The 20654-nt window shown below is 41.4% G+C and overlaps 2 protein-coding genes across 2 annotated transcripts in view; both read right to left on the bottom strand.

The window, feature by feature from the left end:
• The window catches only part of kri1 (KRI1 homolog), a 602835-nt gene that overhangs the window by 65650 nt on the left and 516531 nt on the right, over positions 1 to 20654 (bottom strand). The window lies entirely within an intron of this gene.
• Positions 1 to 20654, bottom strand: part of usp43b (ubiquitin specific peptidase 43b) — a 128307-nt gene that overhangs the window by 63249 nt on the left and 44404 nt on the right. Inside the window, exons 3-4 of the mRNA XM_049560658.1 lie at positions 19119 to 19222; positions 3420 to 3512 (exon numbers count right to left, since the gene is read on the bottom strand). Of these exons, the coding sequence (XP_049416615.1) occupies positions 3420 to 3512; positions 19119 to 19222 (197 nt within the window). The remainder of the gene's footprint in view (positions 1 to 3419; positions 3513 to 19118; positions 19223 to 20654) is intronic.

The raw sequence follows: 20654 nt of genomic DNA, 5'->3' as shown, positions 1-20654 counted from the left end.
TTAAAACTTTATGATGACTTGACACAAAAACTCATCCCTTGTGAGCTTGACATGATATTTTTATGTTAAGTCAACAATTTTTAAAGTTTTGAGTTAATCTGACTTAAATTTATGAAGCAGATTCACCTACTTAGTTTAAGGCAAATAAACAACACTGTCATTGTGCACTTAACATATGGTGGCGTGTTGGGGCTAAATGGGTGGAGTTTCCCGGCACACCATGAGACAATGAGACAATAACACCACAGAGAGACTTAAGCTCATTCAAAACTCTGCAGCTCGGCTATGAACCAGAACCAAGAGGAGAGACCACATCAGGCCGGTCTGAGCTGCTCTGCACTGACTTCCTGTTACATTTACAATTGATTTTAAGCACTATTAGAATGTCTAACAAAAATGTTGTGCTGTGGCGAATCAAAGAACACTTCCTGGTGCAGGCCTTATTCTTGCGATAGAGACACCTAAACTCGCCACAGTACATTTTAATAGTTTAATGACATTTTTTAAAATCTTTTGATGTAATGTTAATATGACATAGACTTCAATGCTCAAACAACGAAAAAGTTATGTTAAACTGACATCCTGTTACATCATGAATCCAGTTATTTTCAACGTGTGGTGTAAACAAATTAAGGGCCACCCGGAAAACCTGAACATTTACACACATATCACCATCGGGTGTAGAAAAGAACGACCTTCAGCACACAGACATAGACTGCAAGACTACTTTTCATTAGTCACTGAACATATCTGGCTGGGAGCAGTAACTTCTTGGACAAATAAAGCTCACAGTTAGTGAACTTAAGACATGCTGGGAGCAAAATTGTTACTGTCAGATGGAGCCAACTCCCATTTCCAGTCTTTGTGCTAAGCTAAGCTATGCTAACAGGCTACAGACTGTAGATTTATAACAAACATACAGATATGAGAGTGACATCAATCATCTCAGCTAAAAGCCTTTACACACCGAGGATGTTTTTGTGTGTGATTAATTTGCAAGGTAAATTTTTTTGGCTCCTGCACCATGAATGAAGACATCAAGCAATGTGTGAAACAGACGCCACATCTCAAATGTCATGACAATGACTGTCACACATTCGCATCACTACAGTTATAAATAGTTTTGATGTGAAGTATTCACAAGGGAGCATTTTGCATTTTCATGGTGTTTATTCGGCACGCCCATTTACTCTCCCCTGACAGCGATTAAGTGTATTTCCCCTTAAGGTCAAACTTTTCCTTTAGCATTAGGTTGACCCAGGTCTTGCCTGATGGACACCGGAAAAGGCTCTAGCCTCCACAGTGATTGTAAACAGGATGAATAGTTCTAAACTGTTGAATTGGTAAATGGTTAATGTTGAATTAAGTTTTGTTTAGGCCTGTTGGACTGTGTGTCAGTATGGATGTGAGAGCGCCACAATTTTAACAGCCAAGCCTCTATGGGAGAGGAGAGGAGAGGAGAAGAGAGGAGAAGAGAGGAAAGGAGGCAAGTTGTAAGAGACAGAGTGTCAGAATTAAGTTTCTGAAACACGAAAAAAACCCAATAAAGACCATAAACACGTTCTGTCAGCATGTTGTGAGTATTTAAGTGAATCCAGTGTTTGAAACAAAAGGCCAAAAGTTTTCACGAGGACTTTGTTGTGTGTGTGTGTGTTTGAGGTACCGGCTGAAAAAAGAGTGAATGGGGTCTCCCTTCTTGTAAATGTCAGGATTTCCTGAACAGCCTGACCCTCGTTGACCTGACGTGGAGGCTGAGTGGGTGTTGTGATGTAAAGTTGAATAAGACATTGTTCCTCAATGTTAAGATGGTTTTCCACAAGCTTTTCCTCTCTGATACCGGCCCGCCGGCTCCACAATTACTTGTGTTCCTACTGTATGTAGTGCATGAACAAAGCTGGGTGTTGTCCAGTAGGATTTCTTATTGTACCCCTTTTTTTTAATGCCTCAAGTGTAAAGAAATAGCTTTTATTTCTTACAGAGAATTAGATGATACTGCTTTAATACTGTACGGTAAATGTGAATCAGCGGCCAGCTCAGCATTAGGTTGGAAAAATGAATACAGCTCTGTCCAAAAGTAACAAAATCCACCTACTAGCACTGTTTAAACTCACTACTTATCATCATTATATTATTGTTTAACCTGCACAAAAGGCAAAGAGTAAAAATGAGATATCTCAGTTTCACAGGGTGTTATGAGGATGACTATTTTTCTGGCAGGGTGCAGAGTCAGGTTAGCTGTTTCCCCCCATTTCCAGTCTTTGTGCTAAGCTAAGTTAACTAGCTGCTGGCTGTAACATTGACATGTTAAGATATAATATGTAACTTCTATACATTAAAACGTCTAAAAATGTTGTTAGAGTTGTGTACTTAGATTGTCTCAAAAGTTCCAACACTGTTTAAACTGACTAAATCTGTCATGGACATGGTTCGTGTTATCTGGTCACCGTCGCCTGTCAGTGGCGTCATGCAGCTACTTTATTCAGTGTTTTTACTGTTTTATATCAGTAGGCCCATTTGTTTTAGAGAGGTGAAGACCTCTGTGAATAATCCGACTACAGGTAAAAAACTCAAGAACATCTGGATGTTAAATTATTAGAGAAAAAAGGCAATTCAAGGCAGAATTGTCATGCCATCATGCAGTATAAAACTGCGATATGGGGGGGACAGAGTTGTCTAGCCTTTGAGATGGCACCGGTGGTAGAAACAGCGCTGAAACAATGTCTGTATAAAAGGAACATGGGTGGCACAGGTGTGACGTTTCGACGATGTGTTAGTAGTGCAACCTACCGCTGTGATAGTAGTTAGCAGCTAACTCTCAGAAGGAGAACAATGGCCAAAAATGTCCACAAATTGGGAAAACAATGAGGTCCGGGAGCTCCTTACTCTCTGAGCAGAGGACGAGATCAGCCGCCATATAACAGGTATGGTAAATGACTTCTATTGCCATGTTATGGCATTTTCATGGTTTAGAATGGCTGATGACACGTGTGTTCTATGTCACACTAGAGGCCGACCATGCCAGCATGCTGACAAAATCACACACTGGAGCAGAATGATGCTGCCGTTGTTTGGTTCTGTGTAAAAATGCAAAGGCAGCATAAAGAAGGGACTTTGTAGCGGCCTAATAGCACAATCTCTATGTAAAAAGGACCATTGTTTTGACTGAGAGACCTCTAGTGGCAAAAAATTACATGATGTACGTTTAGCAGACAGATGTGAGAGTGGTATCAAACCTCTCATCTGACTCCCGGGAAGAAGGGGAATAAAATGTGAAACTATTCCTTTAAGTTTAACTGCATGGCTTTATCACCATCACAGAAAACACTGATAGATATACTGTATGTTAATATTGTTTTTGAGACCACACACAGGCCAAACACCTACTGACCCGAGTCTGTATTAAAATCAGCAGTGCTCACCTGGTCTGTCGAAGAGGAATGGGCAGTGAGATGCAGAGGAAGGGGTCAAAGGTGTTGCTCTGTTTCATACAGTGGGGGCACGTCAGTGAAGATCTGAGGGAGAGAAAGTACACAGTTACATTAGCCTTGACAAAACCAACGACCTCCAAACTAATCTCAAAGTCCTCCTGATTAAGTCTGGCAGGAGAGGGGATGGCTTAATCTTGTTACACAAGCTCACAACACGGTCAAAATGAACATGGTGTTCCATACAGAAACTCTTGATCTGATTGTGAGAACAGAAAAGATGAGTGATGTAACTGGTGAGAATGAGAGAGACAAGGAGTTGGAGTGAGGAGGGGGTGGGGGCTAAGTAGTAAAAGAAACCCCCAGGGGTGTATGGGGGCTATAAAGGGGAACCAGCAGAAGCGGTTTCCATCTTGTTGCATCACTCTCACCAGTGCTACTAACACTTATGTGATGCTATTACGGGATCCCGAGTAGAGAAACGCAGGGAGCTTTCCTAAGTGATGGCCTCTCCTCCTCTGCATCCTAATAGGGCACAGATCACTAAAAAGGAAATGTCCAGATGTGTACAGCAGGGTTTTTCCTGTTCCAACAGTTTTCCATTCAGTCCCTTTTGTTCATGACTCTATTAATGAATCCCACTCAGTTTCACAGGAGGAACTTATTCAGGTTAGCTAATTGTCTGAACAATGAGTCAGAGAGCCCGCTGAAGTTAATGGACTGATTGCTGGAAGTGATTCTGTAAACTGTCCTGCAATTAAATTAAATCTTTTGTCCAGTATTTAGAGCTAATCTGTGCAGGATTTCCTGGATAAGACTTTCTGTAAATACACAATAATTAAATTAATCTTAAATAGGTGCTTTGGTTACTTGAATTAGCAGCAGCAGTGTGTGCAGACCAAAACTACTTTACACAGGTGGATTCGATATCAACCAGTCAGACAAATAAAAACAAATAGCATTAAAACCGAAATTAAAATAAAGCACTCTACATGTCATCTTCATCTAAACCAGTGATTCCCAAATAAGGGCAACAGGTTTAAACAGGAACGTTAGCCAAAAGTGATGGATAAATTGTTGATGTTAACACTGACTAAAAGAGTGGAAACAGTTTAAATAGTTAGCTTAAAAATAGTGGAAAAATGGTGAAATAGGTCAAAGTAATGTTAGTGAAAATGCAGTTAAAATAACTAGCTAAAAGAAATAATAAAGCACTTGAAACATGTAAAAATAATGGCTAAATATTTGAAACAATTAGCTAAGAGTAGGCTAAGGAAAAAAAGAGTTGAAATAGTTAACTAAAAGTAATGGATTAAAAGATAGCTAAAAGTAATAAGCAGTTGAAATTGTAAGCTAAAAGTAGGCTAATGGATGAGTAGTTAAAAGTAGCTAAAAGTAGGCTAACTAATTAAGTAGTTAGCTAAAAGTAATGGAAAACAGTTAAAAGAATAAGCCTAAAGTAGGCTGTGGATAAACAGTTAAAATAATTCCCTAAAAGTAATGGGTAAACTTCAGAATACCTAAAAATTAACAGTTGCAATAGTTTAGCTGGAAGTGATAGATGAACAGATGAAATTGTTAGCTAAAGGTAATGGATAACAGTGACGTAGATACCTAAAAATGATAATAAGCAGTTAAACAGTTTTTTTAAAGTAATGGATAAAAACTAAGAGTATGGATGAACAGTTAAACGGCTAAGAGGTAACCAATATATAAACAGCTGAAACAGTTAGCTAAGATTTAGCTAATATAAACAGTGGAAACAGTTAGTCAGAGGTTGCTAATGAATAAAAACAGTTACTTCATAGTAATAGTTAGCTAAAAGTAACAAGCAATTGAAATAGCTAAAAATAGGCTGATGGATAAACAGTTAAAGTAGTTTGCTAAAAGTTATGAATTAACAGTGAAAATAGTTAGCTCAATTCAGCTAAGAGTTAGCGAATATATAAACAGTGGAAAGTTAAGAGTTGGCTAATGGATTAGCAGTTGAAACAGTTAGCTAGAAGTTATTGCTGAGCAATTTTAACAGGTAGCTAAGAATAGGCCAATGGATGTACAATTAAATCAGTTAATGCAAGCTAAAACTACTGCTTGAAACGTCTTCTGCCACGAGTAGTACTAATTGAAAATTGTCCAAAACACTGACGGTTAAATTGTTTGAAAAACTGTAACACTTTCCATTATTACATAGTTAAAAGTGTTAAATACATAACTTCCAGTTTCAAATCATATCAAATGAACTATTTGGTACATGACCAGTGGTTTAGATGGTGGTGTACTTAACTCCACCTGACGGAGGATACATCAGACAAAAAACACTAGGAAACACTGATCTAAACCCTGTCAGTAACTGATGAGTCTGTCCTCCTAGGCTTGTCCAATCTTCAGTGGATGTTTTCCACATTTATATCTAGGAGTGACAGCAAGATTGTGTGGAGGCAACCTGTGCATGCAAACTCGTAAATGTCATTTACAAACCAACAGGAAAAAATATTTAATGCAAAAAAAAGAAAGGGGGAATAAAAAAAGATTAAATGTCCTCTATCTCAGACACTCCTGCGCGCAAAAGGGCAACTTCTCAGTCTTATTAAAAGACTGTTCATATTTTACAGGTCTATAAACGTGAAGGATGGTGCTGCTGAAAGGGAGCATGTCTGCTCAGGTAAAACATATCCGTAGTGAATTTAAAAAGTTATAACTAATAAAAGCAGGGAAATAAAGGAAATGGCACTAGCTTTTCTGCTAGCATCAAAATCTGATACTACAGTGGACTTTAAGAGTCCAGTGTGTAGGATTTAGGGGGATATATTGGCAGAAATATAATATAGTATAATAGATATTTGTTCCTCAGTGTATAATCACCTGATAATAAGAACAATTGTGTTTTTGTTACCTTAAAAAGAGCCGTTTAAGTCTACGTAGGGAGCGGGTCCTTGTCTATGGAAACAGTGATGCTGCACCACCATGTTTCTACAGTAGCCCAGAATGGACAATCCAAACTCTGGCTCTAGATAGGACCATACACATTTTCGTGTTTTCACATCTTCAAGCTGGCCACCATTGCAAGAAGCCTCTCTGCAATGAACGCCATCAAAAAAAACATTGATTTTTAAAAGTGAAACAGCTTTATTCTGTGTTTTACTGGTTTAAATCATCTGATCAGTTTGTCTTGTAGAGGAGGTGACTTCTGCGAATGATTCTGCTCCAGGTAAATAAAACCCTCTAAACATCTAGATATTAAGTTATCAGAGAAAAATGTTGAGCACACATTAGCAGAACAGCCTGCTCCGACATGCCTAACAGCATCAGAAAAACACTGATTTGTGATGTGAAACTGCTTTTTCTGTTTTTTTACCCATTTAAATCACCTGGTCTGTTTGTTTTGGAGAAGAAGAGACCTCTGTGGATAGTTCTGCTCCTGGTAAAAACCTCCTGAACGATGAACACTGACGAAATTCTAATTAGGAGAAGTTTCAGCTGGTTGAAATCTGCAATCCTCACCACTAAATGCCCCTGAATCTTACACACTGCTCCTTTAATACTATATAACCAAACTTGGATAAACAGATTTATAGGCATATCTTCATTTTCGTGCTGTAATTACAGTGTACAGTGCTTGTGTCATTATTCTGAACTACTTTTTCATTTCATTCTTTTATTATCGGCATGATGGAAAGAAATCTGCAACTATGTGCGGTGAAATAACTTTATCAATGACAGGTTTGTGACAGTGTATGGAAAGCACCGTGCTGCACATAAATTGATAATAGACTTGTGTGAAACATAACCCGGCAGCAATAAAGCACACAGAGTGTGAGCACTGTGGGAGACTTAAATCTCTCATAAAGTAAAATCATGTTTTCTACATCTTGATGAACACATAGGGATGATATTAACATTAAATCAAGGAAATTAATTGATTCATTTCAAATGCCAAATTGCTTTCTGATGTCATAAACCATGCCTGATTCTCATCACTCCCCAAGCTTATGTGTGTTGAACTTTCACAGCCTTCACATGACATCCTACCATGGGAAATTAAGTCATAGATGAACTGTTCAAACGTGTTTTCCTTATAGCAAGGCACCTGACAGACCCGGCGGGGGAGGAAAGGGAGGAGTGAATAAAGCTCTATTCAAGCAAGCCCAGCTGACACTGGCTCTTAGTGGATCTCTCCCTCTTGGCAGAGCAGAATGGCTGCCCTACGGATGTCTTATTCTCGCCAGGAAACAGTGAGGGTAACTGCACTCCATGCATACAAATCACACTCAGCCTCCACTAAAACATAGATGTGCCCCACACTGCTCTAAGACACTTAAAAAGAGAAAAGGAGCAAAGGAAGAGGTGATATTCTGGTGATGCTCTAATGGAGGAAGCGTGCAGAGGTTGAGAGGTATGTAACCCCCAGTCTGGGATGCAGCCATGCTGAAGAGACTCTGCTTTGCCACACACACTGCTAGAGCTTTGGAGTTTCCAGAGTAACGCAGGTATCTTTATCTAATTGATTTTCTTTCCTAAGAGAGGCAATTAAAAAAACAAAAAAGTCTCAATAGGTTTAAATTAAATAGACTGGCAGCTAATGCTTCTCACTAAGCCTGGCAGCTATCCTCTGTTGGGGGATGAACGCTAGTTTATTCACCACATTAATGCTCTGAAATGGAAAAGGCATAAACCTTAATGTGAGCCTCATAATTCACTAATTGAAATTATAATGTACACATCATAAACAGACCCACTGACGGGCCTGTGGGCTTGTGTAGCCAGAGCTATCTCCACAGCGCTGTGTCAGCACTAGACAAAGATCTGGTAGTGCTTATTATCATTCTGCTCTTGATTGTTTGAATTTCTTTAAACCAATCACAATCGTCATCAGCGGCAGGATGCAGCGACAGTGCTCTTGAGCCCCATTTCTACCAAACACTTTTGGTATACAGTACATACATATACTGTAGCACCTTTGGGACCAACAGTAACCCTTCAGACATGGTACCTAGACCCTAGTGTTTCCACCACAGACAGTCCTCTTAACCCTTTGAACCCTGAGCAAATTGGTGCAGTTTCTTTCAAAACATGGGAAAAAAAGGCAATAAATGAAAGAAATGTCCCACAAATTGCAAAAAAAAGTTCATATATTTAGAAAAACGTTTTTTATTAAATTGGGGGGGAAAAAAAGAAAAAAGCTAGGGAAAAACTAAGTTTATAATTATTATTATTATTACATTTTAAAATTATGTTGCGGGACCATTATAATTTTTGAGCATTCTTTCCAGGTCATTTCTTTGTTTCTTTCTTTACTAATTTTCTTGTTTTTAATTTTCTCTTTTTACCAATGTCTTACTAATTCTTTTTGGTCATTTCCCCTTTCCTTGCTCATTGCCTTATTCCCATGTTTTTAAAAGAAATCAAGCCAATTTGCTCTGGTTTCAAAGGGTTAAATGTGGGCGGGGTTGTTGTCACTCACTGCTCCGTCCAGCACTCACTGTATTTCCTCCTTTATCAGTCTGCACCTGGTTTATCGTCCACAGAACGAGGCTGCACGCCCACATTTTCAGAACAAAACAGAACAGGCTGCAGTGAGAGTCTCTCTCCATGGGATATTTAAAAATAGCAGCTTTGTGCATTTAGTCCTTCTCAGGCAAGCTCAGGGGTTTAGTGTTGCTGGAGCCCACAGGAACGACGCTCCACAGTGCTTTTCTTTATCTCAAAATTTATATATAAATATATATGTATTAAAATGCTTGAAGATCCACTCATTACTAAAAGGGTATGTCAAATAAAAACTTAAGTGATGGTGAGAGTTGTCATATTGATATCTAAGGTGTGTTGATGGATTCATGTTGTGAGCTCATACATTGAGTAAAACTATCTAAAAAAGAAAAAAGCCAGGGAAACATTATAATTATCATTATTATCTAAAATTATAGTACGGAATTATTATATTTTTTATTGTTTGTAAATTTGTTTGTTTTTATTTCTAACCTATTTTCTTTTTTTAAAATTTTCTCAATTTTTGGGGGGTCATTTTGTCTTTTGTTGCTCATTGCCTTCTTCCCATGTTTTTGAAAGAAATCAAACCAATTTGCTGAGGTTGTAAAGGGGTTAATATTATTCACCAATTTACATTTTACAGCTAAAGATGCACATAATTAAGGGCGGGGCCACTATGAGTGACAGGCTGTCTGCTTATAGCCAGATCCACCCCTTGAACTATCACAGCTCCAGCTTCTTGACCAGATATGGTCACCTCGGGCACCAAAAATCCAGCACGGACGAAATGCCGAACTCCAGGCTTCAAACCAGCAGTCCACAAACCAATGGGTGATGTCACGGTAACCACGTCCATCATTTTATATAATCTATAGTTACTACCACAGACAATCTGCTGGCTGTATGAGTCTCTTACAGAACATTATTACGGCGATATCATCAGTGTTACGCAGTAACGTGTTACAGTCATAATAATATTTATTCCAGTAATGAGCAGTGTAACCAATTACGAATGAAATGTCAGTACAACTCGTTACTACATTACTTTTGTTATCACATCACTACTGACTTGAAATACAATAGTCACACCAGCAGACCCATTTTAGAAATTGTCGTAATGAGCAGGCATGTCACAAAGCAGCAAGCTAGTAGGAAACTTTTACCTTAGCAGCAAGAAATATTCAAATTACTCTGATTTTGTCTGGAGGAAAGATGACAGGAAAACTGTTGCTGCAGGTAGTCGGAATAAAAATCTATAACATGTCCCCAAACCTCTGGTCTACTTCGACCAACAGCATAACAATGTAGCGCTCCAGGAAATACACCTCACCAAATGTGAGCCCTTACTGGCCACGGAGGTTGGCTGTCGCTCTACACTGGCTAAACAACCAAATCTGGATTTTAATTGTCGACAGCTGCAGCTACAAAGAAGTAATGAAGCTTGTGCTTGGATGTGTGGCGGATGACATGTTGCTCCACGAGTGACTCTTGACGCTTCCCCTGATATTCACACAGAGGCACACATCTGAATTTTGGAGAGATACACAATTACCAGTTTTATGGGGTGTAACGGAAAAGTAATGTAACGAGTAGTGTAACGAATTACTGTCGGTAGGGAGTAATAAGCAAAGTAATATTACTTTTGAAAAGAGTAATGAGTTATATATGACATTTTTAGAGTCGCTGGATATCACACAGGCTCAGGTGAAGAGGAACGGATCGGCACATCACTGGCACATGCTGTCAGCTGCCTGCTGCCAAGATAAAAAGATGTGGCAAATTAACTCCGACTGGCCGTGCCAGAAAACGGATCAGCATCGAGCATGAGAGTCCTGCGAGGCTGATTCTGGGCTTTTCCAAGCTGAGTTCAGAAGTTGTTTTATTTGTTGTAGATCTTTACAACAATTCACAGAAAGAACAAAGCAGACATGCCTTTTTGCACGATCCAAACTTCGTCAAAGCCTGACACTTTCAGAGTTTGCTCAGAGGTTGTTGTTGCTTTTTCCCAAAGAAAAGGTAATTTTGAAAATGGTAAAAAGCAGATAGCGAAAGGGAAGGGGGATGCCAGTTTGAATGGCTGGGTTTATAGCCACAGTCTACATCTGGTGAGTCACACTACTGGGCCTGTAAGTACCAGTTACCCAATCCTTCAGATCATAACAAATCAATCAGGAGCTGCGATCACAACAAAAGGTCCCGCAGTCCGACTGATTCGGAGATGTGAGGGTCTCTCAGAGAAAGCGGCATCACAGTAAGACGAGCCGCGCTGAAACTGCACCACGTCTGTAATCTGAAACGCTCGGCTGCCCGTCACTCGGCTTCACTGTAATGAACAAAGCTTGACAGACAGACATTTTCATTGCAGTCTCCAGCGACCGCAGCCTGTGACTCACCCGCATATAGACACAGATCACAGTCTTTGATCTAATTTAAGATTTACTTACCTGATCAGAGGGGGCGGGGGGCAATAGATCGATACAACAGAGGTGAGAGCCATGTTTTATACTGTACTGAAAACAACAGTTCTGATTGTGATCAGCTCCAGCATGTGACGACAGATAACATAAATTAAGATCAAATAACTCTTGACTCGGCCTGGACAGTGATTTAACGTGTTTGAACACGTATAATGGCAGTGATGATTGCACAGTGACAAACCCTGCTATTACAAGGATAATTCTCCGGTCTGTCAACTCTGGATGTTGTATCACATCAGACACTGCATTGTGAAGTGTCACACAGGCAGTGGTGGGGCCTCGGAGCTCACAGGAGAAGAGAGGGACGGGAGTCAGGAAGTATTTGTTCAAAGTCCAGTACCAGCAGTGATAATGCATTGGAAGAGCATTCATCTCCATTTAAAACCTCGCAGCCTTGTGATGCATGGTTCTTTGCTTTGTTAAAATAGACTCAGACTGTACACTTACTGTATAAGTTCAAGTCTGTCTGTAAAGTTTGTGCTTAGCCAGCCCAGTTATGTATATATTCCCTCTGTAGCACCTCACTCTCTCTGGCTAGCTCACTATCTGAGTGGGTGAGAGGAACAAATTCTGCCTGCCAGGCTGCAAAGACTGCTGCTTCCTGTCTAGACACACCCAAGGTGTCACAGCTGAAACATTTGACAGTGAGGGTAGCAATTAAGAGATGCGCTCTGACAGATGTATTACTGGCAGTCACACACAGCTGCCAATTTTCAGAGGCATTGGCAGATGGAGGATGGTACCAACAAACAAGATATCAGCAGCTCAGTCTGGAGGGACTACTTTTAGTATTAATCAAAGATAGATCAGATTCTGGTGTTGGACCTAAAACCATGACACTCGGTCAGCGTGGTCAGCGGTTTGGAGTCCAGATGGTGATGTACTTCAACATCAGGAGCCAGATACAGGATATACAGCTGACTGATGACGGTGAGGGAAGAAGTGATTAGAGATTGGCACCTACACGGCTGAGAAAGAAAGATAGTAACGCATTAAGTCTAACTGATAGGATGGTGCAGCCAAGAGGGAGCGGCCTCTACAGTTTGGAGCCCCACTCCAGTGTATTTTGGCATTTTATATTTTTTTGGACTGTTTTTTTCATAGTATCTGTTTCTTTTTGTGGGAAATGTTGCAATATATAGTGTCAGTTTCTTCATGGCACTCTGTTACAGTACATACACCTTTGACAGCTCATGCTGCCCGTCCCACAAAATGCCTGGGATTCCTGGGGAAAGTCTGGGGATTCATGAGCATCAGATATTTGACAGGCTGACCCGTCACATATTGGACACTTAGGCTGCTGTCAGCCCTAGAGTGGTCTCCTCTGGTCTGAATCAGGGACTCATGTTGTTCCAAAGTTGTATAATTGCCTAGAGTTGGTTCGTGTTCTCACGGCAGCATTTACAAGAGGACCAGATCAAATGCCTTGTGTGAGAAAGCTGCTCTTGATTGGTCAGAATTTCCATGTGGGAAAAATCCAGGAAGTAAAGCAAACGTTGAAGAAGAGTACACTTGCAAGATAAATGTGACACTTTCTAAGGTCACAATGGAGGGACAACTACGCAGGTTGATTTTAGCGCTGCTCATCGTGGACTATATTGCTGTCATTGTTCATTTTAGTCAAAGCATACAGTTTGAAAACGAGGCAAACGCGGCTCCAACTAGAAAACAATGTTTTGATGCATTGGATGTGCTGAATGTGCATATTAAGGCAGTACAGGAGGAGGTGCACATTAATAATCCTCCAGGACTGTAACATGCTCATGTTTAACCCAAACAATGTGTCATGTGACTGCAGTTGCTTCACATCCAGGTCGGAACACCTTCTCACCACAAACCAACCGCACCAGAGTTCGTTTGGAACCGGACTGAGACCACCTCTTCAAGAAGGTCTCAGTCCGGTTGTTTTGGTGCACACCTGAGTGTGATTGCTGTGTTCACAGCTGCCCAAACGAACCGCACTGAGGGGGCAAATGAACTTGAGTTTGATTGAACTGAACCAAACAGGGCAGGTGTGAAAGCATCCATAAAAAAAAGTCACTCAGAAAGATTTGGTCATGCATTTTTGTCCATCACTAGTACTTTTCTGAGACATGTCCTGACAGTAATCATAAGCCAAAACGTTTGCCAAATATTTTTTGACAAAAACACAATTTTGTGCTCAAAGTTTTAAAAAAAGAAAGTTGTTGCTAAAATGGGATGATGTTGTATGACAAAGGTAGAAGCTGCAGGTCATCCTCCAAGCTTGCACAGGGACACTGCCATGCCTCTTAATAAATAATTTAAATGATATTAATCCCTGATCATCCCCCCTCAAACTCAAAGTACTGGTCTATCTGGGTTCATGAAGTTTTGTGGGCAAGGAAACGTATATTAATATGTAGCCTCGAGTATTATAACACATTTCTCCTTCCTTGTTGTTGTTCAGCACTTACACATGTAAGATGTGAGAGTTGGTCCTTCTCGTAGGCTATTTGTCCTTCTCCTCCTCCACTGTGATTGGACGGCTGTGACAAGCGCAGTGTTTTATCAAAAGTTGAACATTTTTTCCTCTCTGTCGCTAAAAAATAAAAGCTAAACACCCAGCGCTCAGTGCAGAACAGACGCTCAGCGCCTCATCAGCTCTCCCATTGCAAAGTATCAACAAAACATGCTGGCCTCAGGAAAGAAAGGTGGAGCTGTAGCTTCACTTGCTGCTGTCTTTCAGGTGTTGTTTTTCATGCTGGTAGGCGTTCTTCTTCCTTTGGCATTTAACGCCAGACTAGAACACTTGTAGGCGTATATGCTGCCCCATCAGGTTTGGAACTATTGTGAGAAAAATTAGTACTGCCGCATTCTCAGAATTTTGGCATCAATTTGGTACCAAAGTGTTGGTTCTTGTGACATCCCCGCCGTGAAATATATCTTTTTACTGGCTACACCTGCAGCGCACATACGGTGTAGGTTTGTGTGAGTCACAGCCAAACGATGAGCAAGACGGTGAGTTTTCCTTTTGGGACTGTGTGGGATTGTTTCCTCAGTTTTTGGACCCAGTACAGTGCTGTGAAACTTCTTCACAGAGTTTGTGTAATATGGGTGAATTAACATCTATAAACAACAGGCTGTGTGAGAGGTAAAGTCACTGAGCAACCGCCACCTGGTGCTGGCGAAATACATGTCGACAGGGTGATGAAGACACCAAAGTGGAAGCTGTGTTTGATACAAAGAAGCCGATATACCTTATGGTTAACTTACTTATCAAAGATGATTATGAAGTGACAGAAAATATTTATTTGAAATTAGTTTGTTTAACTAACTTGTTACCGTTACGGAAACTGGCAAACTAGTTTCTGAGCTAAGCAGTCACAACTCAGAAGTCCTTTTTACACAGAGATCGCACTATAGTGCCACAACAAAGTCTCTTGTTTATGCTGCCTTTGAATTTTTACACAAAACTCCAGTGTGTGATTTTGGACAGCCTGCCAGTATCATGGAATAGAGGCGTGAAGGGCATGATATGTAACACTACAGCATCAGCCTCCAGACATATAACATATGTGTTGCCTTCACTTTGTAAGCAATAACAATGGCATTAATATGGCAATAACAATCATTTATCACTTCTTTTATATGCCCACTGATCTCGTCCTTTGCTTGGATGGTAGGGAGCTCCCGGACCTCATTGTTTTCCCAATTTGCAAACATTTTCAGCCACTGTTCAGCTTTGAGTTAGACGCTAACTGCTAGCAGCTACTTTTTAAATGAAGTTAAAGACGAGACACGTGCACGGCCCCTAATTTCCAGGGCTGGTACCTGCGGTTATTCCACAGGCTAGTTAATAACATGTCGGGCAGGAAATCCAAAGTGTGGGATCATTTTGAGAAGGTGAAGGACGAACCCAAGGTGATATGTAAACTCATCTTCATTGGTCGACTACAAACATGACGTATCATCTGAAACATGGAAGTAGCTACATGCCCATTAGCCCACAGCGTCATTAACAGGCGGCTCGCTCAGTGTGTGACGTGCACTTGGAGATAAAATATAGGCCTATATTAATGAAGGTTCATTAGTACGGTTTGTATTTCTCTGTAATGTAGCACAGTGTTAACAATGTTACTGATACTATTCTTTCTCACACCTTCAACTCAAACCACCAAAATATATCATTTCATCATTACATTCATATCAGAAACATGCAGGAGACTAGTCCACTGATGGACGTAAATGACGACTGTTGGTTGACTAGGAAAATTCTTAGTCAAGGGCAGCCGTAGACCAAAGTGTAATTTTATTTTAAACATGACCATGACAACAACAAATCTACTCTGCAAACATCCTGATGTTTTCTTAGACTAGAACAAAGCTTGAAAATGGCAGACAGATGAGTCGGCCAGTTAAACTCGACGTGTGAACAGCTCCCAGTGGGCCGCAGCTGACAGATGTACATATCATGTAAAAAAACGACTGCCTCTTTATCTCCTGGATGACTGATGGATGGGAGTCATGAGGACATCCAGCTGCATCAGAAATGTTGAGGGGGATGAAAAGCTTTTTTTTTTTTACTACTATTACATGTTGCCAACAGTTACCAGCTTTGTAAAGAAAAAAAATCTGATCCAAAATACACCAGACGAATTCACAGGGTGTTATAATGATGGAAACACTTGACCAGTGGTTCCGCTAACAACCCCAATTACTGTATTTCACCCAGCACAAAAAGGTAAGCTCTCTAAATAAATAGTTGCACCAAAGGGCTTCAGTTATAGCGTAGGGCACTGGGGCAGTTTTTCATCAGACCTTTTAGTATTTCTACTCCCGCCTGCTTGGTAATTACCGCAGAGGCTGTGCAGATTTACTGTGCTTCTCGCCAGGCATGCATGTCTCTGAGGACGTCTGTGTAAAAGACATAATGACATCTCCATTACATCAGCTGTATCTCGCAATTACATTTTAATCTGATCAATGAAGCCTGAAATACCATATAAGCACGGTGGGCTGTGTGAAGTGTGGACGTGTGTCTACGCAGGTGTTATACAATTATATTAAAGTCACTTCTCCACAGCTACACTGTGTGTGTGTGTGTGTGTGTGTGTGTGTGTGTATAACAAAACACAGGACTGTTCTCAGACATATGTGTTTGCAGTGGCTGTTCAAGCTGTGACCTTTCTATCGCAGGGCAGTTTGACATTTGGACCACCTGACAACAGTAGAGCTTTGTACAGCAAACAAAAGTCACACGACCCTAATGACACCAAATATGTGGAAACCTATATAGATAAGAGTAAAAATAAGACACCACGCGCTCAAAACTTTAAAGACTGGGTGCTGGGACCTAATGTAAGTAATATTAAAGTAAAGATCGGGACAGCGGACCGTCGTGGTGAAGAGGGAGCTGAACCAGAAGGCAAAGCTTTCCATTTAATGGTCCATCTATGTCCCAACCCTCACCTATGGTCAAGAGTAAGGTAAGATAAAACTTTAATGTCCCCACGGGGCAATCTGGGATACAGACAGCAGTCAAAAGTAGAGCAAAACAGGCTGTACAATAAATAACACACAGAATCCAGTATCACACACTGTTGGGGGAATCATGGACAATTAGTGGTCACTGCTGGTTAAGATAAGTGATAGCACACATAACAAAGGATGATCTGTAATGCTTAGTGCTGCATTTAGGGAGGCAAAACTCAAGCTGAACATGGAGAGGATGTTGAGAGTCTGAGACAATGTTTAAAGAAAGAACGGACTCTACTAAAGCAGAATAGAACAATTTCCTGATTGTCCTATTTACATCGAAACTCCTTAGCTTCATTAAAAAGAACAGGTGATGGTTTGCCTTCTCACAAGCCCTTTTTAGATAGGAATTGTGCAAATTTGCAGGAAAGCCCAATCAGTGTTCGTTCAGCATTGGCAGTATAAAAGCAAAAATGCCGCCTACCTACTTTTGTTTATACAGAATGCGCCTTTTTCGGGGCAATGGGGGGCGTGAGCAAGTAACAAAACGTGTAGCTCAGCGTGTGACGTAAACAGTGACGTGGGAGGGAAGCCGCGGCTGGTCAGTCCTTCGGCGATTCTCTCATAAGTCAGCCCGTTCTTCACCGTCCCCGTCATCTGACGGTTAATGGCCTCTTTGTTTGCGAGGACAAGGAGGGCGCGCAATTCCTTGTCTCCCCAGTTGCTCATGTTTACAGTGTCTGTCAGGTTTGCGTTTCCCTCTTGCTACTAGCTGCTCGCTAATTCCTGCTATCAGCTGTTTCCTGTTTATCCACCGCCAGTGGGTCGCACGTGCGGCGTCATCAACAGCCCCTCCCACAAGTCATCAACAGCCCCTCCCGTTGCAAAAGGACGCCTCAGTCTGTTTAATCCAAAAACGGTTCCAACAATATGTCTACCCTATGAGGCGGAAAATTGGGCACCTCGGATCAACTCGCCAATCCGGCTCTGTGTGTCTAAACGCTTACAGCTTGCCGGCAAAACGGCCCAACATTCACTGAAAATCTGGCAGTGTAAAAGGGGCTAGAGATGTGGTCAGTGTTCACGCCAAAATTCAACTTTTCATCTAAGACAGTGCCCAGATACTTACACTGCTGCACTGCTGCCACCAGCTCCCCCTTGATCACACAAGGAACAGGAAGGCAGGGCCATCAATGAACATCTCACTGGTCGTAGACACAATAATCTGGAGGAAAGACTGGTCACACATTCATCCAATACCGGGCCATGATCGTGTTCTGATCCATGAAGAAGACTTACAATAACAGAGTCGTCTGCATACTTAAGGACAAATCTTGATGCATGATTACGCTGACTTTCATTTGTGTACAAACAAAATAAAAGAGGAGAAAGAACTCATCCCTGAGGGGCTCCAGTAGAAGAAAAACAGGTGCTGGACAGTGTCCTCTTAACCTGAACCCTCTGAGACCTGTTTGTTAAAAAGTCAACGAGCCAACACATGATGCTAAAATTAAATTAAAATTAGATAAAAGTCCTCCGCTCCCCTAGATGCCTTAAAGGCAAACTGTGAGGGGTCCAGCTTGTCCTGTACAGAGTATAAATTCAGATTTGACAACGTGTTCTAATGTCTTCATAACGAGGGATGTCAAGACCACAAGGTGATAGTCATTCCAAGATTCTGTTTCTCGATGCCGAACCCTTCATGTGACCACACCTCAAAGATCAGAGGGTTCTGACTTGTTAATCTGGGGTGCTTCTGTTTGAGATAGTGTGCAGCATATTTTCAAAGAAACAGCACTTTGGAGCAGTTCGCATTTGTTTTCGGGACACTGGGCTGTCGGACAAATGGGGTTTTCGTCCAGTGGAACACTTTTTGGATGGGTTAGGGTTTCAGAATAATGTGCCGTCGGAACAACAATGGGCAGTCCATGGTAATAGTTAGCCAGGCACCCTAATATCTGCAGCTTACATTAGAGCAGACAAAGACAGTTTGATCCTTTTTAATATCTTTGCTCTGGTGTTTTTGGCTTCAGTGACACCATTCTCCAAACTCTTTATATACAGAGTACTACAGCCCTATGCACACAGCTTCAACATGCAGAGAAATTCAAAGTTTGACAGACCCATCATGCTCTCTTAAATTAGTACTAATCAACCCCTCATGGAATCAGTGAACAGTCTCACCCAGACACAAGAGGCCCTTTGACTGGTTGGGGATGTATTTGTCGATTACATTTGTGACAGCTGTGTGTGTGTGTGTGTGTGTGTGTTTATGTTGAGAAAGGAGACTCACTTGTACTGTGCCTGGAAATGTTCCTGGACGAAGCTGTGCTGGACTCTGGGCTGCTGGGTCTGGGACGGGTCGGGACACAGCACCTCCTCAGCTCCACCGGGGCCCTGCAGCACAGAAGAGGGCACCCATAAACACAACGCTGTCACACTCTCAGATTCCTCAGAGATCCATCATAGGGCTGCCGCAGCCCGGAGGAGCCTCGTACTGTATATAGTGACGGTGCAACAATAAATTTGGAAATCTCACAGAGGCTCCCGCAGAATGCAGCTGTAGCACATTCTCGCTTTTCCTTGGCAATAAAGCGAAATTCAAAAGTGGTGTAAAGCACTGACCTAAACATAAACCCCCCTGGGAAGCCCCCGTCTTTACTCTTTCATCTGCTCACCTACAACAGAGAGAAGCTGGCCTTGGATGAAGATAAAAGAAGAGGAGAAGGAAAAGATAAAAACTAACAGAGACTGATCACTAAAAAGGCAAGGTCACAAAGAAAATGTGTGGGATGGAACGCATAGGGGGAGTCTCACAAACACCGCTGTGCATTAATGATACAAAACTAACTCAACAAACTTCTTTTACACCTTATAAAATAAAGTTTTACATACAATAATATAACTTACACTTGGTAATAATGATGCACAAATGTGAGTCATCTATATGGTTTCTGACTAGCGAAGACATGCAGTGTGTAAAATGGACAAATCAAAGAAATATTTTAACATTTTGGAAAAATATTCTTATTTGCTTTCTCACCAAGAGTTAGATGAGAAGATTAAAACCACTCTTATGATTAAACAAAGAAGACTGCAAGGTGCTTGTAGGCAGAGCCGCCCTGATGCATAAGCAAACTAAAGCCCCGTTTCCACAAAACACTTTCAGTACAGCACCTTTGGAACCAACAACAGTAACCCTTCAGACATGGTACCTAGACCCTAGTGTTTCCACCACAGACAGTCCTCTTAAATGTGGGCGGGGTTGTTGTCACTCACTGTATTTCCTCCTTTATCAGTCTGCACCTGGTTTATCGTCCACAGAACGAGGCTGCACGCCCACATTTTCAGAACCCAACAGAGGGGGGACCAAACATGGGGGACGGTAAGGAACGGTTCCATTGGTACCATCCACAACTTTTCAAGGTGGCAATGGCGGTTTTAGGGGAGTGCCAGCAGGGACCAGTGCCCCCGTAACTCGGAGTCCGGCCCCTCCTGTGGCCCCCCTGCCGAAGAGTCTGAGGGGCAACGTGGAACACGGAACTTAATCGTCTCAACCAGCTGCCGGTCAGACTCCGAAAACATCAGTAGAGAATTGTGTGGCTGTATTTAAGACAACTCTTAACCTGCACGGCAACACACAGCACCATTGAAGTAAGCTCTGAAAACTTTCTCGTTCTCATTTGGCTCATGGTAGTTACATGTCACACCATGTTGATGGAGCGATGTGAAATATGATCCGGAGTTTTCATGGGTGTTTTACTGTGAAAATTGACTGGATACTCTTGTCTTTTCTGCACCTGACTGTTTGACTCATCTGGTCTGTACA

This window comes from Epinephelus fuscoguttatus, linkage group LG19 (genome assembly GCF_011397635.1).
Source record: "Epinephelus fuscoguttatus linkage group LG19, E.fuscoguttatus.final_Chr_v1".
Taxonomy (NCBI): domain Eukaryota; kingdom Metazoa; phylum Chordata; class Actinopteri; order Perciformes; family Serranidae; genus Epinephelus; species Epinephelus fuscoguttatus.
This window is presented reverse-complemented; position numbering and strand designations above follow the sequence as displayed.